The 23,041-nt window shown below is 39.5% G+C and overlaps 1 protein-coding gene across 6 annotated transcripts in view; it reads right to left on the minus strand.

Moving 5' to 3' along the window:
• The window catches only part of FAM13C (family with sequence similarity 13 member C), a 121,060-nt gene that overhangs the window by 91,617 nt on the left and 6,402 nt on the right, over nucleotides 1-23,041 (minus strand). For all 6 annotated transcript variants that reach the window (XM_010339343.3, XM_010339342.3, XM_010339341.3 and 3 more), the window contains 2 exons: nucleotides 22,393-22,449; nucleotides 18,491-18,695 (listed from right to left, as the gene is read on the minus strand). In XM_010339343.3, coding sequence (XP_010337645.1) covers nucleotides 18,491-18,565 — 75 coding nt within the window. In that variant the 5' untranslated portion in view covers nucleotides 18,566-18,695; nucleotides 22,393-22,449. The remainder of the gene's footprint in view (nucleotides 1-18,490; nucleotides 18,696-22,392; nucleotides 22,450-23,041) is intronic.

Raw genomic sequence — 23,041 nt, forward strand, 5'->3', positions numbered from 1 at the left:
ACCAACCTGATCCCTCACAACTAATGAGATGTCCTAGACTTGACCACTGTAACTCCTAGGATTCAGAAACTGCTCATATTTGCAGGTTTATGGGATTCTTGGTTTTCTGATGACATTCATTCATCACTCAAATATTTAGTCCTTATCAGAGGCTATATTCTCTGCTCTTCCTGGTTCCTGTCCTCAGGGAGCTCACAGTCAATTTAGTAGTGGCAATGGTAGTGGGGGACAGAAGAGGTAGCAGGGTACAAACTATAAACAGGCAATTGCAGTATAGTATGAGCAATGTTACAACAGGATAAAGACAAAGTGTGAGACGCTTTGAGAACATATAGGAATGGCACCAAGCCTAGCTCTTGGGAGAAGTATCACTGAAGTGGCCTAAAGGATAAATGAACATCAACTGGAAGAAACAGCATGATGGGGAGGAAGAACGTATTAAGGCAAACATGTGTAAGTGAGAGTATGGAATGTTCAAGGAACTCCGGATGGGTGACTATGTTTAGAGTGAGAATTAAAGGTAGGGATGGTGAACAACGAGGCAGGTGAGGCACAGGCAGAAACCAGATCATGGGAAACCTGTACATATGAAGACCTACCAGTCTTAAAGAGTTTGGGCTTTATTCCACTGGCATTGGCAAGCTACTGAATATTAGAAGTAAGGCATGTTTAGATTTGCACTGGAGGAAGATCATCTTGTGTGGATCAGCTTGTGAGGATTAGAAGGTGAAGAGGAGGAATCAAAGAAGGAAGGATAGTTAGATAATTAGAGCATCCCAAGCAAGAGATGACTGTCACTTGAATGACAGAGGTGGTAAGTAGTATGGAGAATAAGAAATTAGGTAAAAAAATATTAAAGAGATGGAAAAAATAGGTCTGGTGATTGACAGAATGTGGTTGAATGAAAAAGAAAGACTGATGGTGATGCTAAATCTCTAAGTGTGAAAATGGGGCAAATGCTATTGCTGCTCCCTAAGACGGACACAGGAAGAGAAACAGTGTTCAGGGAGAGTTGCATATGAGGGACCAATGCAGCATCTAAGTAGGCAATGATAAATAGAGAGGCTGGATTCTTAGAGACAGACCAGGGCTGGCAATATATATTTGAGGATGATCAGGAGGGTGACCGAAACCACAAGTCAGATAACACCATTCAGAGTAGGCAGAGAGGGAAGATGAAACTTGGGAGAAAACCCTGAGGAATGCCAATATTTATAGCACTGATGGTATATTGCTAAATCAAAACTCAAGCTGCAAAATAATGTATATATAGTAAGAACCCACAGAGAGAGGTGGAGGGATAGATCAATACGTTTGGGGGTATATATATATGTGTGTGTGTGTGTGTGTGTGTGTGTGTGTGTGTGTGTGTTATTATTCTGCACTTATGGTTTTTTATGTGTGGTATGTTAATTTATAAGTTACTTAACTGCTTGAACTGTTTAATGAGTGTGTGTTGCTTTTATAATTTAAAATAAGAATATTTAATTTTAAAACATTTAAGGGACAGACAGATGGAAATGATACTGCAGAGAAGACCAAGAAGGAGAAATAGAAATAAAATGCAGAGTGGGTTATCATGAAATCTTCAAGAAGGAAGCTCATTGCCTGACCCATTTGTTTCATATTGCAATGAAATGCTAAAGAATTGTAACTCCATAAGGAAAACAGGGTAAGAAAATAAAAGAAACATTAAATATTAGTAAAATACACTCAATAGTATGATTTCTGTCTTAAGATGTGATAAATAATGTTCTTTAAAATAGGTGCCACTGTTCCTTATGTTCTACTTGTATTAAACTTTAATAAAGGCATACAATTTTCAAAAGCAAGGATCAATAGTCATGGTTAAATGGAATACCTGGAGCAGTGAGTCAGCACCTATAAATACGGTAATGCAAGATTAAGCCTTTCTACTAGAACTTAGTCCTATGCATAGAACAGAGGTATGATAAGAAGGCCCCTTTGTCAAGTCTGTACTCACTCCTCAGCCATATGCCTCTCAGGTCTAGTATAGAAGCCAGTGAATTATTTTGAGTTCAAAAGGTTACTATGATTTTAAATATAGGAAATGCTAATTTTGGGGAGTTTTTTGTTGTTTTTTTTTTTCCTTTTTTTTTTTTTTTTGGTAAGAGACAAGGTCTTGCTATGTTACTCAGGCTGGACTCTCCAACTTCTGGGCTCAAATGATCCTCCCACCTTGGCCTCCAAAATAGCTGGGACTACAGGCACATATTACCATGCCAGGCTTTAATTTCTGTGATTTTAATATAAATTAAGTACATATGTATATTTAAAAATATCTCCCTCTGAACTGAGGTTTAAGATCCCTTAAGTACCTCTTACTTGCCCTTTGGGAGGCTGAGGTGGGTGGATCACCTGAGGTCAAGAGTTTGAGACCAGCCTGGCCAACATAGTAAAACCCTGTCTCTTCTAAAAATACAAAAAATTAGCTGGATGTGGGGGCACACGCCTGTAGTCCCAGCTACTCGGGAGGCTGAGGCAGGGGAATTGCTTGAACCTGGAAGAGGGAGGTTTCAGTGAGCCAAGATCATGCCACTGCACTCCAGCCTGGGTGACAGAGCAAGATTCCATCTCAAAAACAATAAAAATAAAAATAAAAAAATAAAAAATACTTCTTACTTAAAATAGAGCATTACCTTCCCAGGGAAAGTCCCCCTTTTATTCCCCCCCCCCTTTTTTTTTACTGGGAAGGCAAACATCCTGTTGATATGGAATCTCTTCCATGTTATTTTCTGAAATTATTAAACTATATCTGTTATTCTTTGGTTTCAAATATCCCTCAATGTTTCATTTTGCAAGCTCCCTTGTTTGTTTTATTTAGCTTAGCAAGAATCAAATTATTCTTCTATTTCCAAAGCAGTCATGAGAAAAATCCAAAATTACCATCACAAAGATTACTCCAGCTACCAAAGCTGCTGCATTATTGTCACAGCTTTCAATACCAGGCTCTCCTTATATTCTTGTATCAACAAGGGACATCTCTGCCTTCCCTTCTGCTGAATCAGTCATTGAGGATTTTAGGGCAAGTCCAACTGTTCTCACAAAATGTGAAACAGTTAACAAAGGAGCATCATGTCATTCTAACGTTCCCCTTATAAAGACATTGTGGAAGCATCAGAGCTCTCCCATCTTATGAATGCATGGTTCTGTATTTTGTTTTATAATTTTGAGAAAGACAAGAGATGGCAAGGGAATGAGGAAGGACAATATCTCAGAAACCAGAAATGTGACATGGATTTCACTTTCATGGAAACCAATTTAAGAAACTTTTAAAAACTGGGATAAAAATAAGGAAGAAATGGAATATTATGTACAGTGCTATCTCAAATTAAAAACAAATTTACAAAAATGGTAAATCAAATCCGGACAACAAAATTATTCTAAAGATATCTTAATAGACATTTTGAAAATAGTGGTATCTTATGAATGCCTAGCATTCACTTGCATTTTAATGGTAATTTAAAGATGTCAAAACTTTCATGTTAAGTAAACGGTAATGCTCCAGTATACCCTGAGTTATACCCAAGGTGCTAGATTTGGGAAATGAGGTTCCACAAAGGTGCAAAATAGTAAAAGGTCTCCAGCTACAATGTTAGCACAAAGCAGGACCAACTCTACAACGGCCAACTTTCTTTTTATCAAAGGCTGCTTAAATAGCCTCTATGTCTAATATCCCAACTAACAGTCATTAGGGCTGTTTATCTCTAAATCTTTTATCAGACTCTTCAGCCACAAGTAGAATATATTCCCTGAGAGGTAATCCTTTTAGGAAGCATGCTTCCTTCTACGCAATCAGAGCAGACAATACGTTTGGATTGTGCTCCCAAAGTGCTAGGATTACACACGTGAGCCACCACACCAGCCAAGTCTACCTGCTTTCTATGGCCTGCATTGTGCTTCTTAACCTGGGGTCAAGTCCACTGGGGATAGGAATTGCAGGAATGCTCTGCAGGGGGTTGCAAGCCCACCAGATACACAATGCAATGAAAGCTCCATGAAGGCCACTATCACGTCGCATTCATTCTCCATAATCTCACATAGACATTATGTGATAAATATTTTTGAATCAGTTATTAGCATAACTCATTAACATGGCATAGTATCCTGGGATAACAAATTTAAGTGATGATTTAGAGAGACACTGACCCTAAGATCACTGTTTTTTATTTTTTAAGAAAAAAGTAAATAACGCTGCTTATCAGCTTCTATACAACATTTGTTATAAGGAGCATACTGACTTCAGTGATATTAAAGTGTTAGAAATATGTGAATCTTAGGATTAATGAAAAGAGGTCAGTTCTGCAGTGTGCAATGTTTACACCATGCACTCAACAATGGGCACCACCACTATGGCCACCACTCACAGCTCAGATCTCATTTCTTGCCGCATTCACTCTCACTCCTAGAGCTGACTTCTTGGCTTCTCATCTCAAACCAAGATTAGGGAGTGTACTTCTGAACGGTATCACCCTAGTTGTGCCCATGTCCTAGCTGAAAGGGAGGCTGAAAAAGCAATTAGTGGCCTATTTAGTTTTTATAGTGAATAAAACATTCTTCTTTTCTCCCTCCAACGGGAAATTCTCCAAGCACAAGAACAGAGTTCAGATGCTTGGCAGCCAAAATAGAATGACAAATGTCTCCTATAGGGAGATTTCAAAGAAACTCCCACCTATGGTAAAAGTTCATTCTCTTCAGCTGTTAGAACTTAGAAAACGTTTGCAAAGCACCGGAATAAGAAAACTCATAGGATGGAATCCAAGGCTCTTACAATCCAGCCCCTACAAACTTCCTGTCTAGCTTCCATCACCCCATCCTTTCCACATCCTACAGTCCACAGATGACAAATTAGGTGGCAGCTCTTGAATTCCACTGTCACTCATGTCTTCACTCACAGTGTGTTCCCTCAGCTTAGAAAACCTCCCTCCTCCTAGAATTTTCTCTACTTAAATAACTTCTACTTTACAACTTGGGCCAAAAATCACTACTTGTGTGAACTTTTCCATATAGCCCTTATTTTTGTGATCTTTTAGCATTTTATTCATAATTCTATCATTTGAAGGAAGAAGTCCCTACCCAATATCTGAACAAAAAACTGAATTCATTGCTTGCTCAAGCAAGGTAAAGTGCACTTTCAGAGGCATTCTTGAGCAAAGCAAAGAGAGCTGATCTTCCTCAGGGCTTGGAGATCCTTAGAGTTCAGGCACTGGCAGACTGCCAGAAGCCGGAATGTTTAGGCATTAGTTGACCTTTAGCTGCAGAAGTAAAGCTGGAGTGAGAATGTTGCTGACTGGCTGACTAGCCAGGAATGTGCACTAGAGTTTAGCTGTTGCCAATTGTCTGGCTTTACAACTGTGTGTGTTGTTGGCTAGCTTTCAGAAGCAAGCTGACTGGCTAGCCTACAGAAGCAAATGATTGCCAAAAGCAAGTTGTTATTGACTCAGCTAAACAGGTACAAAACACAGTTCCGATGGTTACTGGTCACTGTGGTCACAGAACAATAGGTCTTTTCCAGAGAGGATAGGAGCTTTTTCATTTTCTTTTTTCTTTGTGTGTGTGTGTGTGTGTGTGTGCGTGCGCGTGTGTGTGTGTGAGAGAGAGAGAGAGAGAGAAAGAGAGAGTTGGAGTTTCGCTCTCGTCACCCAAGCTGGAGTGCAATGCCATGATCTCGGCTCACTGAAACCCCTGCCTCCCTGGTCCAAGCCGTTCTCCTGCCTCAGCTTCCTTAGTGGCTGGGATTACAGACACCTGCCACCACACCTGGCTAATTTTTATATTTTTAGTAGAGATGGGGTTTCACCAGGAGGGGCCATGCTGATCTCAAATTCTTGACCTCAGGTGATCCACCCACCTCCCAAGGTCCTGGGATTACAGGCATGAGCCACCATGCCTGGACCAAACTTTTCATTTTTATTCTCACTATTGTCACAATGTATTAGGATACAATAACCATACTAATAGCTAACATTCTAACATTTATTGAGCTTTTACTATGTACTATATATTACAGTAAATAATTTAAAAGGATTATCTCATTTAATCCTTCAAACAAACCTTGTAGTTGGATCGTATTATCCCTCATTTTTCAGATTGTTAATCTTAGGTGCCTCACTGGGATTCAAAGACAAATAGAACGACAGCAGGAGCAGTGCCAGTGCATGCTAAGGACTCAGCCTCCTGTTCCTATCACTGTTACCCCAGGATAGGTAACATGCCTGTCCCAAGCACAAACACCAGGGCTCATCTCTCTTTGCATCCGCAACTACAGTGGCCCATGGCCTCTCAAGCAGAGGCACCCTCCAATGTCAGCTGTAAAAGGAGTGAAGAAAGAGGGTCCTGAATCATTCTATTAGTTCAAAACCTGGACTGACAGGCAATAAGATCTATATCTTGCCATCTACCTGTGACAAAGTTGATAATAAAACTAACATCCTACACAAACTCTCAACTACATTTATGATTTTGAGAAAGCCAGGCAATAAGATCATATGTTCTACCTGGTTACCAGCCACGTTGTAGCTAATTCTCCATCTTCAATGCAACTGCTAAACCTAAATGACTAGTCATCAACCTGCCTCAGCTTCTTCAGGGTAGAAGTCCCCACGCCATACCATTGTGTAGTCAGTGGATCGCAGTCACAGTGCCCTATGCCCATATATCTCTACCCTGTCAGTGCCCCACATCCTCCTGGAACAGAACCCCATGAGTTCCTGCCAGTTCCTCTTGAGCACCAAGGAGCCAGCTCACTCCAGCTTCAGAAAGCCCTTTCTTGTATTAGTTTCCTAGGGTTTGGTGATGAATTACTACAATTTGTTGGCTTTAAAACAGCAGAACTTTATTCTCTCACAGTTGTGGAGGCCAGAAGTCCAAAATCAAGGTTTCAGAAGGGCCAAGCTCTCTTCAAAGGCTCTAGGAAAAAATTCTTCCTTGCCTTTCCAGCTCCAGGTGGCTCCTGGCACTCCTTGGCTTGTGGCAGCATCACTTCAGCCTCCGCCCCCATCCTCACATGGCCTTATTCCCTGTATGTTTCTCTGTGTCTGCTCCTCTTCTTATAAGGACACCAGGGGTTGGCTTTAGGACTCACCCTAAATATTCAAGATGATCTCATCTGAATTCTTACATGAATGATATCTGCAAAGGCCCTATTTCCAAATAAGGTTACATTCTGAGGCTCTAAGTAGACATGAATTTGAAGGAGACACTATTCAGCCCACTCCACTCAATGTACAAAAGGGAAAATATCCCCTTTAGGGAGATTTCAAAGAAACTCCCTCTTGTGGTAAAAATCCAGTCTCCTCAGCTGTTAGAAATTCAAAATAGAAAAATGTTTGCAAAGTATCAGAATAAGAAAACTCATTAGGACAGAATCCGAGGCCTTTACAATTCAGCCCCTACAAACTCCCTGTCTAGCTTCCATCACCCCATCCTTTCCACATCCTATGGTACAAGGATAACAAATTAGGTGGCAGTTCCACTATCACTCGTATCTTTACTCCCCACAACTTACAAGACTACAAGACAGAAAACAAAGGCCCCCTTAAGCACACTCAACCCAGCATTACTGATGAAATACCAAGTTCCTGAGCCTAATTTGGCAAATTGAGCAAAACTGACCGATGGTTTTGCCCAAAAAGGGACTGTTAGTGCAATTGTTAGTTTGAGAAGTGAAAGGAAAGGCCAGCTCATGTGCATAGGGCAGGCTATTTTCAAAATATAACAAAGGTCCCAACGTAGCTAAAGCTAAAAAAGGTGACTGATTAAAATCATCCATTCTGAAGTAAGGGGGCAGAGGATTATTTTATGTGTGTGTGTGTGTTGAAGACACACTTTTTAGTCTCGTTTGCAATGGAAACATTTCCTTCTAAAGAACACAACACTAAAAGGCTCTGAGACAACTCACAGTTAGCAATTAGTTCACAACTAAGAGGAAGCCAAAATAAACCAACTTCAAAAGTATTTTAGTCAACAACAAAATGTGTTCAGAGGTATAGCCTTGCAATTAGATACTGTAATAAACCGTAGGCGTGTCAATTCTGAAATTTTAACACAATTATAAAGATTTCAATGGCAGAAAAATAACACTCAAGAATTTTTGTAGTTACGACATTTTCTGATTTAAGACTTAAAAAAAATAGTCTGCAAAGACTTTTATTATGTTGAGTTAAAATATTATCTCCATTATCCAGAGATTAGAATCCTGTCTCCTTTAGTGCCAGCTCCCTGCTTCCCCCTCATCCTGACGCCTACCTTGAGCCCATCCCCATCTCAGCATAGAGTTGATTACCTCTTGGTAAACTGCCTGGGCTCCTCACTCACCCCCAAACCCTGGAGACTGCAAGGCTGCATGGGCTAGAGTGCAGCTCACCAGATTCCTGCCCGGACCTTGGCTCAAGGAAGCCCCTAACATCCAGACCTTTGTTCCTCCAGAATCTTTGTTACATCGAGAACCAACTGCAGAGTCCTGACTCTGTTTTTTAGCATGAGGTGGGAGTGGAGCACTCAGAGCTATATAATAGGGTTTTGCACTTATTTTCTCTATTTCCATCTTGATGCTTCGCATCAAGTAGAAAAGGTCACAGCTGTCAAAGTCTTTATAGGTAACCAGTGGAAAAAAATAAACAAAATGTAAAAGGAAAAAGCCTTAAACCATTAGTATTGTCCTAGTTTATATTAGATTGGTGCAAAAGGAATCGTGGTTTTTGCCATTGAAATGTAATGGCAAAAACCACGATTACTTTTGCACCAATCTAATATTTAGAGTTAAACTAGTTCAGGCTTTTGTTCCATGCTTTTGTCTTTCAGAGGGAGCAATAACTGGGTCTTCAGAGGACCATGCTCTCTCGGTTCCTAAATCAAATGTCAGTTTCAATACAGCTGAGAAGACAGCAAACAATGGGGAGGAAAAACCTGACAGAAGGAAGAGGTGGGAGGGTATAATCCCTCCTGTGGTCCATGAGCACAACATTCACTGATTTTCTCCTGGTGAATTTTAAATCTGGTAGGTTATGCCTTTAGTAAGGTCAGTGTTTTCTGGATTTAAACACACTAAAAGTCAACTGCTACCACTACCATGCTGGCAAATTGACTTACCTTTAAACCTTCAGTCTCCCTTTGGGTATTTCAAGTTAGCTACAGCTGAAAAGCCTAAAAATCTAACACCAGAATGACCTTTCTTTCCTATTGGAAATTTCCCTGGCACGCAGCAACATTACCAAGCCAAGCAATCATAATATTGTAGCTCAGCATGTTAAAAAACAAAAGAGGCGGTGCTGAACATCTCTGTTCCTGTAAGAAATCCCCTAATTGTGGCTACAACTTATTAAGCAGTAAAGGTAGAGAGGGTTCAGCTAAAATAAAAAAAGATTCGTAACAAAACTTGATGAGCTTTGTTGGGTGGGAAGGCAAAGTTCCTTCATAATTTAAGCACATCAGTTACCTGTGCCTGGAGGCATCTACAGAATAAAATGATGCTTAAAATAGTTAACTTACCCTCACCTGTGACACTAGCCTCAGTATAGAGCAGCAGTTTTCAAAGCCACAAAGTTCTGGCTGGCTGCTTATCTCCAACAGGATTAATACTCAAAACACGGCTCCATAGTTCTGTCTGTTTGTGCCAGGAGCAATGTCACTGTTGATCATTTTAACACAGAAGCTGGCTTATAAAAGTCGGCCTTCCTATTGACTTGATGACAGCCTCTGCTCATGGCTGTATCCTATGGGAAGGTTGTGTGCAGACTTTGAGGGCAGATTTTCAAACTTTTTGAGAACATCTATCCAATTTTCAAGGCTGTATTACCCCAAGAGAGTGAGCAGCTTTTTCCAGGATGTTTGATTTATTATCCCAAGAGAGTGAGCAGCTTTTCCATGCTGTTTGAACACTCAAGATAAAATAAAAAGTGCAAAAAATCTCCTAGATTTAGTCTGCTAACTTCCTTTCCTATGCTGTCTTTAACTACCCTTTAAGGGTTGAACTAAAAAAAAAAAAGAAAACGAAAAGAAAAGAAAAAGAAAAAAAATCCTGGCAGCTCTCAGATCATATGGGTACAGCTGGTTATTTCTACCTTGGGAGAAGAAGGTGCATTTGATTAAATGTTTATGCCATTCATTCTTGATAAGGTCACCCAGAGTTAGTAGATAAAAACATAGGATGCCCAGTTAAATTTGAATTTTAGATAATGAATTTACATTTAGTAAGTAATTTACGTAGGTATATTCCATGCAATATTTGGGACATACTTACTCTAAAAATATTCTTAGTTGTTTATTCAAAATTCAAATTTGCTGGGCATCCATATTTTATGTGGCAACTACATCTCTGGAAAACTATGGAGCCCAAAATTGTAGGCTTGAGATTAATATGTTATGTCTCAGTTCCTGAGTGCTATTTAACCATGTTTAATAAAGTTAAGCAATTCTTAGTTACCCAAAATGTCAGTTCATTTTGTTTCTGCTATCCAGACTTTCCAAACAGCTTTACTTCTAAGCTCCAAAACAGGCTAAGTCCTTGATAAGCTGTTTTCTTTGCCTAAAGAACACCCTGCTCTTGGATAAATATCACAAAGAACATGAGGATGTGCATTTGCATATGTATGTGTGTGCAGAAACCCGGCTTCCATATCTGACAATATCCAGATTGTTAAATCCCCTTTCTTTAGAAAGTATTTTTGAGTCAAATTTTAAAATGTCTCTAAATCACGGCACCACAGGTTCAGCTGGCATAAGTCACTCCAATCTTCTAACGAGAGCAAGACCACCCAAGTCACTCCAATCTTCTAAGGAGAGCAAGACCACCATTATTCCTAAATAAAGCAGCAAAATTGATGAGCTTGAAGTTTCATTTGGCAGTAAGAAAGAAATCAATGCTAGACCTACTTCTTTGTTCCCTACAATAATGAAGCAGGTGTTTCACTGAAGAGATGCTTATACAAAAGTTCAGTTCCTGTTCAAAACAATAATATAATAGCACATATATCCTTTGGTGATACTTAATTAACTAATTAATATTCTTTTCTTCTTTTAGTCCTTGACATTAATAACATTACTACTTCAGTGGTGTGAAGGGCTAGAAAAGAAAAAAGACCAATTAACTTCATCTTGCTTTGGGTTATGCGCTATTTTGAGTAGGGGATGTGGAAGTCATTAGTGCTTTTGTCCAGTATTTTATTCTCCCTCTTAGGACATATTGTAGAATTGTACTTCCTGGTCCATTGAGTTATGGGGTTGTGGTTATGGTAAAGCACATGATCAGCTCTGGCCAATGAGTAGAGAATGGAAATGCTATGTGTTACTTCAGGCTGGATCTTGTAATAGTTGGTGCAGGACCCTCAAGATATCTTGCTCTCTCACTTGGAAACCAGCAACATTCAAGACTGCAATTGTTTCATTAGCTTGAGTCTTTAGTTGACTGATGTGAACAGACACTTACTGGTGACCAGTGATGGCTATGTACCATGTATGAGAAATGTACTTCTATTGGTTTAAATCACTAAGGATTTAGGTTGTTATTGCAGCAGAGTTCAGTCTAGGCCAACCCATGAAACATGCAATTAAGGAGGTTTTTGTGTTTATGCAAGTGAAATGAGTCTATAAAACACTTTAAAAACTACTTCTAATCCCCTAAACTTTGAATGTTAAGTTTATATCATTTTCATGATATAAACATTATTATTAACTTTTAATCCTCAACAACCTCTTAAGATAGATATAATTTGTTATCTCCAGTTTAAAGATAGGAAAAATGACACAAAGAGCTGGTAAGTGATACTTAAAGTCACAAAGAAAGAAAGTAGCAGAAGGAATTTGAACCCATGTCCAACTGCAGCTATGGACCATGTGTTTTACCACATCACTAAATTGTTACTCAACTATTTATCTCTCGGGTTTATTAAAGGAAACATCTCCATAGTAGAGGCAGCAGGTCTTGGAACCCAATGGAGGGTCAACAGATACCAATACGGACAAAGGAGCCTCATGAATGCTCCTCTTCTCTCCATGTGTCAGTAGATCTTGATTGGACTGAATTTATATGGCTATAAAATAGTAGAAATTCTCTTTGGAACTATAGAGGAAAAACCATAAATTCTTTAACTCAGAATTTATTTAAGTATGAACAAGATGCAGAGGAAGTGGCAAATGGACAATTTTAATAGTCATCCGGCATGGCAGCCATCTGCACCTCTGTTTAATATTCCGAGCAGCACGTAAGTAGGAATCAGTCCTTACCATCCTCCATTGCTACACTCAACCAACACCATCGATACCTTCATGTCTATTATTTTAAGGAGGATTCTTTTGTAACTTCCATCATAGATGGAGTATCAGTTATATAATGTGGCCCTGAGTGCTACAATACCAAATTACCAAATTCTCCATTGATTAACTTAAAAGTCTCAAATAAATTACATTGTTTTGAATGCAAACTCTGTCTGAGTGCTAGGTTTTTACATTTCTGAGATGTATTGTGCAGGCAGACTAAGTACATCACTTCATTTAAGATTCCTTCATGTGAGTATTTAAGCTGAATATATTTGTATATTTCAAAAAAAAAAAGTGATAAAGTGATTTTACAGACATCTCAGGTTCCCTCCTAAAAATACCATTTTTTTTTTGTCAGCTTAACCATTAAGCTTTAACAACAGGCTTAATTCAAAGAGGAGGATCAGAATCTGATAGACCACAAGAAACCAGTAAATCCAAACATTTCACTCAGCTGATCTCACTTTCAGGACCCTGCACTTCTCAGAGCCCTGTCACCCTGAAACTTCATCATTTTATCTTGAGACAGTGAACACAAACCCAGAGGACCACTTTTCTTCCTGACCAGTAACAGATCTTCCAGCAAATCCATACCTAATCAGAAACTGATGTAAAAATTATAAACTGGAGCTGCTAAATCATGCATGAGAAATAATACAACACAAACTAATGTGTCAAAACAATTGTTTAACTAAGACCGATTGTTAGGATCTCAGTGAATTCAAGCTCTCGACACACTGCAAGAAGCAAGCCCTCAAAGGCATATTCAGAACCTAACAGTCTTCCTCTCACTGAAAAGTGAATGGAATTTCTATTCGAGGTTTATTTTAGCTTTTCAGTGTTCTCAGAATCGATCAGCTGTTCTGGTTTTCTTGCTTTTACTGTTTGAAGTTGCTCAGAGGATCAGGAATACATCAAGAAAAAAATGCATATAAAGTATGTCCATAATTGAAAATATAATTTTAGTTCTTTTGGGGAGTAGAAGAGAAATGGCCCAGAATTAACTATTGTCCTTATCTTAATTTAGAGTCTAGTACAATAAGAATAAGAACTATGCCTGCTGATAACAGAAATATAGTAAACACTTTATAGTTAGGTTATTTTGCCTCAAAGTGTCTAGGGAGCTTTTTGTCTCTAGAAAGATAAAAATGAAAATTTCACAATCAGACCTAGATCTCTCTTCGGTCTCTTAACACATCTACAGAGACCAGGGGAAGAAACCTGATGCTGATATGCACCAGACCAAACAGCTGGTCTCCCCGAGGGGGCGGATTAGCAGTATGATCACAGTGTACAGCTCACTGCAGAAAAGCTCTATATAGCCTCCTACTTTTTGTCTTCTGCTAAAATAGCCACCAGAGGGGAGGGCAGCAGGACAGTGCATAGCATGATGCCAGATGGCAGGGAGTGGGGATGACAAGACTGCATCTACCATTGCTAAAAATAAGTGTCCTCCGGACAGTTATGAGGTCCATTACAGGAAGTTGGTTCTGTTAGTTAAGTCTAATCCTCCCCAAATTGGGTTGTAAGTCACTTTTATGACTTATATGGTGATCAATACAGGATCATTGTTAATTTTTCATGAAATATTATAACATATAATCCATATCTTAAATTGGTTCTCCTTCTTGAAAAGGGTGTTTGCTATCTAATTAGATATTACGTAAGAGTAAATTGTCACTGGATTCCACTTTGATCAACATCTCATTCTAACTTCAAGTTCATCATCTCAAGGAACTCTGGCAATAGCATCCCTAAAACTGGTCCTTCCAGGAGACAGATCACTAAATGGTCCTATCCAAGGCATTCTTTTGCAAAGCCTATTGTCTAAGGAAGAAAGAGATAAACAAGCAGAAAGGAAAAATGACTCCAATTCAAATAAATATTCTCCTTATTCTAAATACCTTAACTTATTAGAGGGCATTCTTGCATTGCCTTCCAGTTCCTGGTCTTCTGTTATATCAGCAAATATAACTAAATCTCTCCCATTTTCACTTTTTCATTCAAAGCGGGTGCAAAACCGGAATCAGTCATTCATGAATGCACACAAAATCTCAGATTCTGCCACCCTACCCATGGTTCATTCTCATATAAGTGGTCAGTGCCAATATTAAAGAAAAGTTGCTCAAACTGAAATTTGAATCTGATCCTCCAGAAGTAGAACTTCTGATTCTGACTTTGGGCATCAGAATAAAGGTAAGAAAAGTGAAACATTAAGCCAAACTTTCAACAGTTACCATCGGGCTCCTTTTATCTGTTTCACACCTTTGTTTTTAACCTGGTTAGGATCAGCCTGAAGAGCCACTCTGAGGTCCTGCCTCCAAACTTTGTGAAAAAAAGCACCCAGAAATGGCAGGAGTGCAACATCTATGATGGTGCTCTTCAGTTTCAAAGAGGGTTGGTTTTAAATTATGAAGGTTGTGCCCATAAGGCCTTCATGTTATTTTGGGGAATGACAATCCTATAGCACAACCATTAGAACTCAGTGTCTTGATGATGGCAACAAGCATCAGGTAGGATTTGTAGCTGCAACATAAACTCAAGTTCCCCCAAATAAAGAGTGTTCTGTTTACAAACAGAACCACTCTTTCAACCATACTACATGGTAAACACAATTAGTGTGACAGTTTCCCTGTGATGAAAACTCTTATGAAATAGTTTTATCAAATTCTCCCATATTGGTCCAAGTCCTGGTGGAGCTTTGCTTGATATCTAGAGAATGATACCGATCAGTGATAAGTGTAGTTATTATTTAGAATGTTGACTTATCCACAGCCTTATTTCTTTCATTTGAATCTAGCAATATCTAGGTCACTGGTTTTCACTCAGGGATGCACATGAGACTTGTCTGTTGAGTTTAATGACCTATCCAGACTTCATGAATCTTTTAAGAGTATTATATCTTGAGTTTTTTTCTCTGTAAAAAACTATATTCATTCATTTTTATAAAATCAGAAATAACATTCCCTGACTTCTTTGAAAATCGGCTTACTCATTATCCTCAAGACATTCTAATTTTGGTGGAATAATTTTACTGTCTTCGTTTGCATGTCACATTATGTGCTATGCTTATTATAAACTCTCATCAGACCTTTCGCATTTTAAAATTATCGGTAGTAAACTAACCACAGCCATTTCTATTTCTGTCATCTATAGATGGTTTCATTTCCTCCAATGCTTGTCTGAGGTTTTATTCAGCATTAGGCTACAGTTTGTGTCTTTGGTAAAGATAAATCTCAACAGCCTCATAGTAAAGGACCAAACACTTTAAACAATTGACATTTCAAATGACAGACTCTTGGATACAGGCATATGAAAACACCAGTGGACTGAGTCAGGATTTGCAGAACTTTAGTGGAGAAACAGAAAGTGTCATGATACCACTAACGCGAGATCAAGAGGAACAAGAATTAATTATACAGGACTGACTGAGGCTGAGTGTAGTGGCTCACGCCTGTAATCCCAGCACTGTGGGAGGCTGAGGAGGGCAGATCACTTGAGACCAGCCTGGCCAACATGGTAAAATACTAAAAATAAAAAAAAATTAGCAGGGCGTTGTGGTGGGTGCCTGTAGTACCCATTACTTGGGAGGTTGAGGCAAGAGGATCCCTTGAGCCTGGGAAGTGGAGGTTGCAGTAAGCCATGATCATACCACTGCACTCCAGTCTGAGTGTCAGAGAGAGAGCTTGTCTCAAATAAGAAGAAGAAGAAGAAGATTGAATGGACTAATAAAATTTTATTTTAGTTATTTATTATATCATTTGTTTTATTGTTCTATTTCTGAATATATAACAAGTCTTCTCTGTGATTCAATTATCTGCAACTCACAAGAATTTAGTAGATGCTGCTAATATAAACTGAAATAAAACATTTAAAAATGGTATCTGAGTCTCACTGATCCCCAGAGTTCAGAAACTCATACCAAGTGTCCTAACATTCTTATGGCATTAGGATAATTTATATGCATTCAATAATGATCTGTCTTGTTTTAACCCAGATATAATTGGAAAATTCCATTATTCAACAAATGTCTTGCTTGGAATGGAAGGCATTTGAGAATGCAGCTCATTGTATCAGATAGAACAGGCCACTTAAATTCCAGTGGGAATTTTACCTGTAGTCCAGGATTCCAATGCTGTATTATGAGCAAAGACTATACAAGCATGTTTCTCCCCTGAAATCTACCTGTGTATGAGCAACAGGTTGGGAATTACATGCCCCATTAGCATCTTATTACAAGTGACAACTGTGCAATTTCTGTGAGGCCAGACTACAGGATGACAAGAAAGGCACTCTGAGGAGAGATGGCTGGTCACCCTGAAGCTTACTATGACCGGTGGTAGGAGATTCAAGGTCAGAACATCCCTGGGATCAGTCAGACTCTGGGGGCAGCCCTTGGGGAACCTGTGCCCTCCCCAGCATGACTCTCCTAATTAGTTAGGTGCCGGAGTGCCTTCAGTAATAATCTCAAGCTAATCATAACTCAAATGGTATTTCACATTCACATCTCTGCAACAACAGTTACACTCGGTTTAAGATAATTGCAACACAGCTTCATTAATGCAGAGGGTATTTTCCTCTCACTACGAAATTAACTGACTAAATAAGAGGTTGCAATGCCAAGGAAAAAGGAAGACAAAAATCACAAAGCAAATAATAAATGCAAGGTTAAAAAACCTGCCCAGCCAAAGTTGTTATAACAGGAAGATCTCCTGATACACATTTGCTAAATAGGATTGGGCTTAAAACAGCCTCCCACATAATTTTAAAGTTCACATTAAATGTTAACAAAAAAGCAAAGTGAACGCTTATGGAACATGTCCCCAAACCTATGTTAGGTGCATTACAAGTAAAATCTCAATGTTGGAAATATTAACCTCTTTTTAAGGGTAAAGTAGATTATATTAACTCAATCTAACCTAAAATGCAATAAAAAATAAAAATTAAAAATTAAAAATTAAATTTAAAAAAAGCATCATAAAGGCCAGGCGTGGTGGCTCACTCTTGTAACCCCTGCACTTTGGGAGGCTGAGGCAGGTGGCTCATGAGGTCAGGGCTTGCCTGGTCAACATGCTGAAACCCCGCCTCTACCAAGAAAATACAAAAATTAGCTGAGCGTGGCAGCTTGTGCCTGTAGTCCCAGCTAGCAGGGGAGGCTAAGTGGGAGGATGGCTGGAACCTGGTGGTGGAGGTTGCAGTGACCTGAGATTGTGCCACTGCACTCTAGCCTGGGTGATACAGTGAAACCTTGTCTCAGAAAAAAAAAAAAAGCATCATAAATTTCATAAATTATATGAGGGAATTTTAGGATAAAAAATCAGTCTTTGCTACATTCTTACATAAAATTTTTTTAAATTAATAAAATACCCATTTATTATCAAAATGTATTAGAAAGATGTTTCCTTTATTCATTTAATTATTTATTGACCTCAGAAAACCAGATACTACAGACACACATATACTTGTATGTTTATTCCAACCTGCTAAACTTCAGCCTAAAAGAATAGCTCTGGATGAAACAGTGTTTTGGTTTTGCTGAGCAGAGTCCCTACCTCTGAGGCACGAAAACAACCTGGGTGAATGAAAGCAGAGAGATCCTCCTTCATATTCCCCAACCCCTCAAAAGAATGCAGCTGCTCCTTTAAATCAAAGTCCAATAGCTGGGCACTGTGGCTCAAGCCTGTTCCCAACACTTTGGGAGGCCGAGGCGGGTGGATCACCTGAGGTCAGAAGTTCGAGACTGGCCTGGCCAACATGGCGAAACCCTGTCTCTGTTAAAACTACCCACACAAAAAAAAAATTAGTTGGGCATGGTGGCGGGTGCCTGTAATCCTAGCTACTCGGGAGGCTGAGGCAGGAGAATTGCTTGAACTCAGGAGGCGGAGGTTGCAGTGAGCTGAGATCACACCACTGCACTCCAGTCTGGGGGATAGAACAAGACTCTGTCTCCAAATAAATAAATAAATAATCAAAGTCCAATATTTAAGACAATGTTTTAAAGGGCACCAAATTATTAGCCAGCTCAGCGCACCCAACTTTTAACCTGCAAGAGCTTCTACCTGTCTCAGGCCGGCAGAGCACACAATGACAAGTCATGCCGATCCCCTCCTACAAAACAGTGCACTCAAATCGTCTGCCAGAAACGTCTGCCCTAACCTGAGAATCACCCATCTTGGCATAGGCCTAAGGAAAGAGAGAGAGCGAGAGCTGCTACCTGACTTTCTCCGTGGCTCTTCCCACTCTCTGCTTTGAAGATGGACTTGGGCTTCCGGGACTTGAAGTTGCCCATGCTGGGTCGCAATACGCCGTCCACCAGCAAGGTCTGCTCTACATGCTGCTGCTGCAGCTCCCAGGAGGGCTGTGCGTGCTCCTCTACCAGAGCCCCTGCGTCGGGGTAGTTCTCTTTATTGTTTTCATCTCTAAAACAGGAAAGACCCAATTTAGAAAGCACTTAAAAAAAGATGAATAAACTGCTGCAGGAAAGAAGGCTGGAGATATTCATTGCTGCTGTATTTATAGGATAGATACCTAGCAAAATTTTTAGCATACACACAATTTTGCATGAACAAGAAATGTGAATTTCACTCTATATCACTTCCCTTTCCCTTCTGATCTTTGTTAATGGATACAAACTTTGTGTAGTTGTAACTATGTACTTATTATTTATCTTTAAATTTTCACTTTAAGAAGCTTTCGCATATATCACATTTCCCTCTCACAATAATAATGTGATATATTCAGGTGAGATATCATCATCCCTACTTTATAGATGAAGACTCTAAGAGATTAAATCACATTCCTAATAGAAGAACAAATCCACACAGACCCAGAGGCCTCAGGTGGGTCTCCAGACTCACACCTGTGTTCTTGGTTCAAGGCCCCATGCTTCCTCTTTATTGGCAATGTCAGTTTATAATCATCCTCTACAACTTTCAGAGATACTTAAAAATTTAACGGGATCTATTTTGATAGGCTACATGTTGCCTGGGTAAAATATAAGGCATGGGCCAAATTTTACCCACGCAGGCCCTCTGAACAATGTCCTGAATGCAAAGTCAAACATCTCAGTGTCCAGGTTCTGATTCTGAAGAAGATGGAAGAGCGTGGTGTTATCTTCATATATTCAGGGCTGGGATGGCCCTTGTGTTCTTCACTCAACAGTCAAATTCAGTACAATGTCCTTAACCCCCTCCAGTTTCAATTTTCTCAAAAATACTGACATAATAACCCTCTTATTTAAGCCATTTTTCTACTTAAATCTAGATGCATTTTATTTTTCATTCTGCCAAGTATTCAGCAAGCAACACAGACATAACTAGAAGGGGCCTTCTCTATGTAATCCATATCATTAACCTTAATCCACTGGCAATCACTGTCACTGGAACATGAAATGCATGAGGAGTGGCCGCTTCCCACAGATGTTGTTTTTCCCTCATGCTACCTTACCAAAAGCACCCATAAAACAGCATTTGCAAAGTCACTTGGAAAGCAATTCCTGGCTGCTCAAGGACACATAAAGCCAGTGGCAAGACCAGCAAAGAAGGAATGCCCACCATTCAAAACAACTTTTAATGAATAAAGCAGATTAAATTCACTGAGCTGGCATCAGGGAGGATGAGTTCCAGGTAGTCTCTGGGAAAAGAGCAAAGCAAATATCAAGACAGGTGGTCTGGAACATGATCAGGGTGCAGTTGGACAAGGTATAAAAATAAAACCATGTGAAATAATTAAACTTGAATCCAGGACAAATGTAGTAGTGCTATCTGATAAAGGAGAACCCAACAATTAAAATAATTATTCAATGTTAAAAACTGAAAAACAAATCAATGCCAATGACACTGGTTAATAGTCTTGCTGTGAGGTCATTTACAATTTTAAAAGAATTCTAAGTCACTAATAGATCTGGAAATTAACATCAAACTATGAATTGGAAACTACACTAGTTCATTTGAAGTACATTTTTCTCACAGGAAACCCATCCACTCCATGATCCTGCATGAGAAACAAAAGAAAGAACAGCTGCCTTTACAGTTACCTAAACGCTGTCATTCGAGTAGGATTATAGAACACTTGAGAATAAAAAAAAATAGCTTTTCAGGCTGGGCGTGGTGGCTCAAGCCTGTAATCCCAGCACTTTGGGAGACTGAGGTGGGTGGATCACGAGGTCAAGAGATCAAGACCATCCTGGTCAACATGGTGAAACCCTGTCTCTACTAAAAATACAAAAAATTAGCTGGGCATGGTGGTGTGTGCCTGTAATCCCAGCTACTCAGGAGGCTGAGGCAGGAGAATTGCCTGAACCCAGGAGGCGGAAGTTGCGGTGAGCCGAGATCACGCCATTGCACTCCAGCCTCAGTAACAAGAGCAAAACTCCGTCTCAAAAAAAAAGCTTTTCAAATCCAAAATTATTATTTTTTATACACTCATTCCCAAAATAATACCTGAACTTTATTTTTATATCATTTATGTCACATTTTCAAGTCATCTAAAACTTATAAATGTGATTTTGTTTACTTCCTTGACTTGGAAAGCCAGGAAATGGGAGAGGGGGCAAAAAGCATCTTTCTCCCATTACACAAATGTAAAAGCTGGTTACAAAAGTCCTATTTAGAAATATAGTTTCTCGCATATTATTGGTTCTTCAGGATCTCCAAAACAGAAAAGCACAGCTTATGTAATTTATGCCACTACTTATTGGAATAAATCATGACTGAGAATAAGCTTGGTGTCCTGAAAAGAGCCAGAGTCTGAAAGATCCTCCCACTTATTAGTCATATGGCCTGGGCAACATCACTTCACCTCTATGATCCTCATTCATAAAATAGATGTAATGTCTGTTTAACAGAGATAATACAGTCTCTGTTAAATGCCTACCACAGGAAACTGACCCAAGGCTGCAACCTAATAAATGAAAGCTATTGCTACTCTCAGGCAGGGCCATAGCTATGTGATTATTTGCAAAGGGGGAAAAAAAAAGAGAGTTCTTTTAAATTTCTCCAATACCTCCAAGATAATTTCGAACTCCTTAGCAAGGAACACAAACTCTAGGAAATCTGTTCTTTGTTTACCTCTAAAGCTTCACTTCTTATCTTACCTTTTACCTCCTCACTCCACCAGGTCCCCAGGGTTCCTACCGTCCTGAACCACCTGCTATTTCTGCAACTCAAACAATTCTCTCTACCGTTTATTGGCTTTCCAGCAAGATACTCACTCTGCTTGGTGGCATCCTCTTTTTCTTGGCCTTGGACCTCACCAAAAAAAAAAAAAAAAGAGTAACATGCCTTGTGTAATTTTCTTCAGGAATCAATCCAAGAAAGCTCTCTGAACTCTTTGGTTCTTCTAAGCGAATCCACTATTTACCTCTAGCATAGTAGCACTGAAGGCACTGTAGCATCCACATCTATATTCTTGCCCATGTCCTCTAGCAAACTGAATGCTTAGGAGCAGCACTGGTTTGTCTCTCTCCATCCCAAATTATGACTGGCTCCTGGCTCAGAAAATTGGCCTTCAACAGACACTTGTTATCCAGTAAGTGGACTGTAAAGTCAGAGAGACTTGGGCCTAAATTCTGTCTCATAGTGCTACGCTATTTTGGATGAGCTATCATTCCTGAGTGTCAGTTTCTCCATCTATAGGATGAGAAGGGAAATATCAGATTCCTTTCAGTTTATATCAAATAATAAGATACAGATAAAAGTGCCTGGAACAAAGTAAATGTGGAAGAAACGATTAAGAGTGAAGGTTTTGCCATAGTACCATAAGCCTTTAATGACCAGGATCATACTACAGACACTTAATAACATGTTTGGTGAATAATCTAGAGCCTCTTCCTTTAGGGTGTGTGATGAGAATATTGAGATAGGCTAATCAATATTCAGTTCAATAGGCATTTATCAAGTGTTCCCATATGTAAGGTATTGCTCTGGGTGCTAAGGGGGTGGTATCCAAAAGTGGAAAAGACAAAATTTTATCAAGAGGTAAAAATGTAGGAGAAGAGATGAGGCATGAAAACAAATAATTGGAATTCAAAGAAGAGACTAGAATCCAAAGGAGAGCCACCAGACCTAGGTGGTTTCTGTCTCTCACAAATATGGACCAAGCAGTGGTGGCTTATACCTGAGACTGGAGCAATCAGTCTGGTCTTCATGTAGAGAGACTGGATCTTCGTCACACCTGGAGTGAGAGAAGAAAAATCACATCAGATCCAACTGTCTGCTATAGCCGTAGAAACAATAATCTAGAATTGTCTCAAGATTAACATGGAAAACTAAAAGATGAAACATTCCTCAGCATTCTCTCCCAAACAAGTTCCAGGTCCTATGTCTACCAGTTTATGATACCAATGTTGTCATATCACGTGAGCTTAAAAGCTCAGAGCCAGACACGACTCTTTTTTGCCTCCAGTATCCTGTGTCACCTAAACTAACAGGATCTTAGCAAGGACCTAAGTGTTCGCAGCACCTGAGGGGACATTGGACACCAAGACTGGTAGCCCGTCACTGGCTCAAAAGAGATTCCACTATATGCCTCTGCATTTTTTTCTGCTTGAGGCAGTCCCAAACCATACCAGCCTCCATTTAGCTTACTCTGCTAGCCTCAGACTTTCTTGATCTTGTGAAAAGGAAAGGGTTCCTTTTCATAAATCTTCTGGATTAACCTTATTAAAAATTATTGGCTCTTCTATATTGAAAAATCTCGAGTGCTCCACCCTGCCTAGGGGAATCTGGAGTAGGACCCCTCTGGCTGTAGTGTAGGACGAAGCCTT

The sequence above is a fragment of the Saimiri boliviensis genome, chromosome 12 (genome assembly GCF_048565385.1).
Source record: "Saimiri boliviensis isolate mSaiBol1 chromosome 12, mSaiBol1.pri, whole genome shotgun sequence".
NCBI lineage: Eukaryota > Metazoa > Chordata > Mammalia > Primates > Cebidae > Saimiri > Saimiri boliviensis.